Source organism: Seriola lalandi, unplaced genomic scaffold, assembly GCF_002814215.2.
Source record: "Seriola lalandi dorsalis isolate HSWRI2012SDOR001 ecotype SW California unplaced genomic scaffold, Sedor1 jcf7180002052121, whole genome shotgun sequence".
Taxonomy (NCBI): Eukaryota; Metazoa; Chordata; class Actinopteri; order Carangiformes; family Carangidae; genus Seriola; species Seriola lalandi.
The window spans coordinates 5,855-7,657 of record NW_019522674.1 but is presented as its reverse complement, the minus strand read 5'-3'; the positions used below and the strand labels follow the sequence as shown (position 1 = coordinate 7,657).

Below are 1,803 nucleotides of genomic sequence, written 5' to 3'. Positions count from 1 at the left end.
GCAGCTGTTAGTACAACGTGTCCTACTATACAGTTTTGATTTGACCTGTGTGTTTGCGTCCGGGTGTGACCTACATGAGGTACTGGTCCCTGGTCTTGCGGAGCTGGATCAGGTCTGGTTTGATGCTGTTCATCTTCTTGTCGATCTCTCTGTAGTCGGCGGCCTGTTTCTTCAGATCCACCTCCAGGTGGCGCTTGCTGTCCACGATCTCACTGATGCGAGACTTCAGCTTGTCGTAGTTCTCCATGATCCTTTAGAGAGAGAAAAAAAATCTATCTAATTATGTGTCTGAAGAAGAAGAAGAAGTTGATGTAGGAATTTACTTCAGCATTTGAAAACCCTCTAACCTCTTATTATACATTTTGTATTTGTGTTGTGGTCTTTTGGTATTTGTTAGTTGTGTTACATCATTAATTCATCATTTATTTCTTTCCAATGCTGAACTAGTTTGCACATGACAGCTCCATAGTTTCCTCTTCTTCTGTGTTTTATTTCAAGTGTTGATCGATAATGGCCGACTGTTTTCTAAGTGATCTAATAAAAATATAGCAGATTTCAGGTAAAAAAACTCAGAGAAACCAAATCCTGCAAGGTTTGGATGGTGGGTCCAGGTGGGCGGGGCTTGGTGACTGCTTTGTTGTGACATCACAAAGTTCCAGAAGTCCTGACGGCTGGTTTTAAGGCTCAGTTTCTGAATACAGGCTGTGTGCATTTCTCTGTGGACTGAGGCTTTGATACTTTCACAGTATTAATATAGAAGCTAGAGCTGATCTATAATCAAACTACACATGGACACAGACCTTTACACTGGAGGAGCTTTAATGTAGACACTGAATCACCAGAGAGCTGGACCTCCTTTCAGCTTCAGACTACATCCACCAGCAGGTGTTTCTTCCTGCATGCTCTGTTGCTACGGCAGCCAGGCCCCCTTCAAATATATATATATAAATTTGTGGGTTTTAAAGGTCTCCGTCTCAGTTGCCATGGCAACAGCCTCCTACCTCTGGATCTCCTTGTCGTTGCCCTCCCGGCGAAACTTCTCGATGTACTCTTTGCTGAAGCGCTCCTGAGTCTGACACTGCTCCTCGAAGATCTTGATGGTCTCGTTGAACGCCTCGATGGCCGTCCTCTTCATCTGGATCTCCTGCGGGACGGAGACGGACACGCGTGACACGGGCGTGAGCGGAAGTTGTAATTACCAGTGATTTTGGATTGACTGAAAATACGATACAGAAATCTACAGAAATGAAAACCTATTTATTTAATTTGGCTTTAAATTAATTATCTCATATTTTACTTTTCTTGCTGTTTCCTGGTTTTATTTTCATTTACATATTCTATCAGCTACTGTGAGTGAGTGGTGACAGCTCCACCTGGTGGTGTCGGCCTGTTACTGCAACAATGTGATCATGATTAACTAGGAAGCCTCAAATCGATATCCTTATCAATAATAACTCATAACTTATGTGATAAATATACATGTTTTTACTTGTTCAGCCACAGGTGTGTCTACAGTGTCTGTCTCTGAAAGACGTCACAGCACGGAAAACAATAAATTCACTATTCCCTTGTTGACAGAGTGGACATGCAGCAGCAGCAGATGACACAGACGTGTTGGACACGCTGTTATTTTAATGTTTAAATACAAACAGCCACTTGGTGAAATGACCTCAGGTTGTTTTATTACCTTTTGAACATGTTCAGCACATTTTAACAACACTGTGATGAAACTGAGAGGTGATCATTCTGGTCACTATAATCGTGACACTACATCTCCTCACCGTGTCGTGTGTAATCTGCAGC

The 1,803-nt window shown here is 42.5% G+C and overlaps 1 protein-coding gene across 1 annotated transcript; it reads right to left on the bottom strand.

Annotated features, from left to right (window-relative positions):
- Nucleotides 1–69: 69 nt before the first annotated feature.
- On the bottom strand, nt 70–1,175 carry LOC111650039 (phosphatidylinositol 3-kinase regulatory subunit alpha-like). Its single transcript, XM_023399813.2, has 2 exons — nt 1,002–1,175; nt 70–251 (listed from the first exon to the last, which is right to left on the bottom strand). The coding sequence occupies exons 1-2, from the start codon at nt 1,133–1,135 to the stop codon at nt 71–73; spliced, it is 315 nt and encodes a 104-aa protein (XP_023255581.2). The 5' UTR covers nt 1,136–1,175; the 3' UTR covers nt 70.
- Between the last annotated feature and the right edge of the window lie 628 nt (nt 1,176–1,803).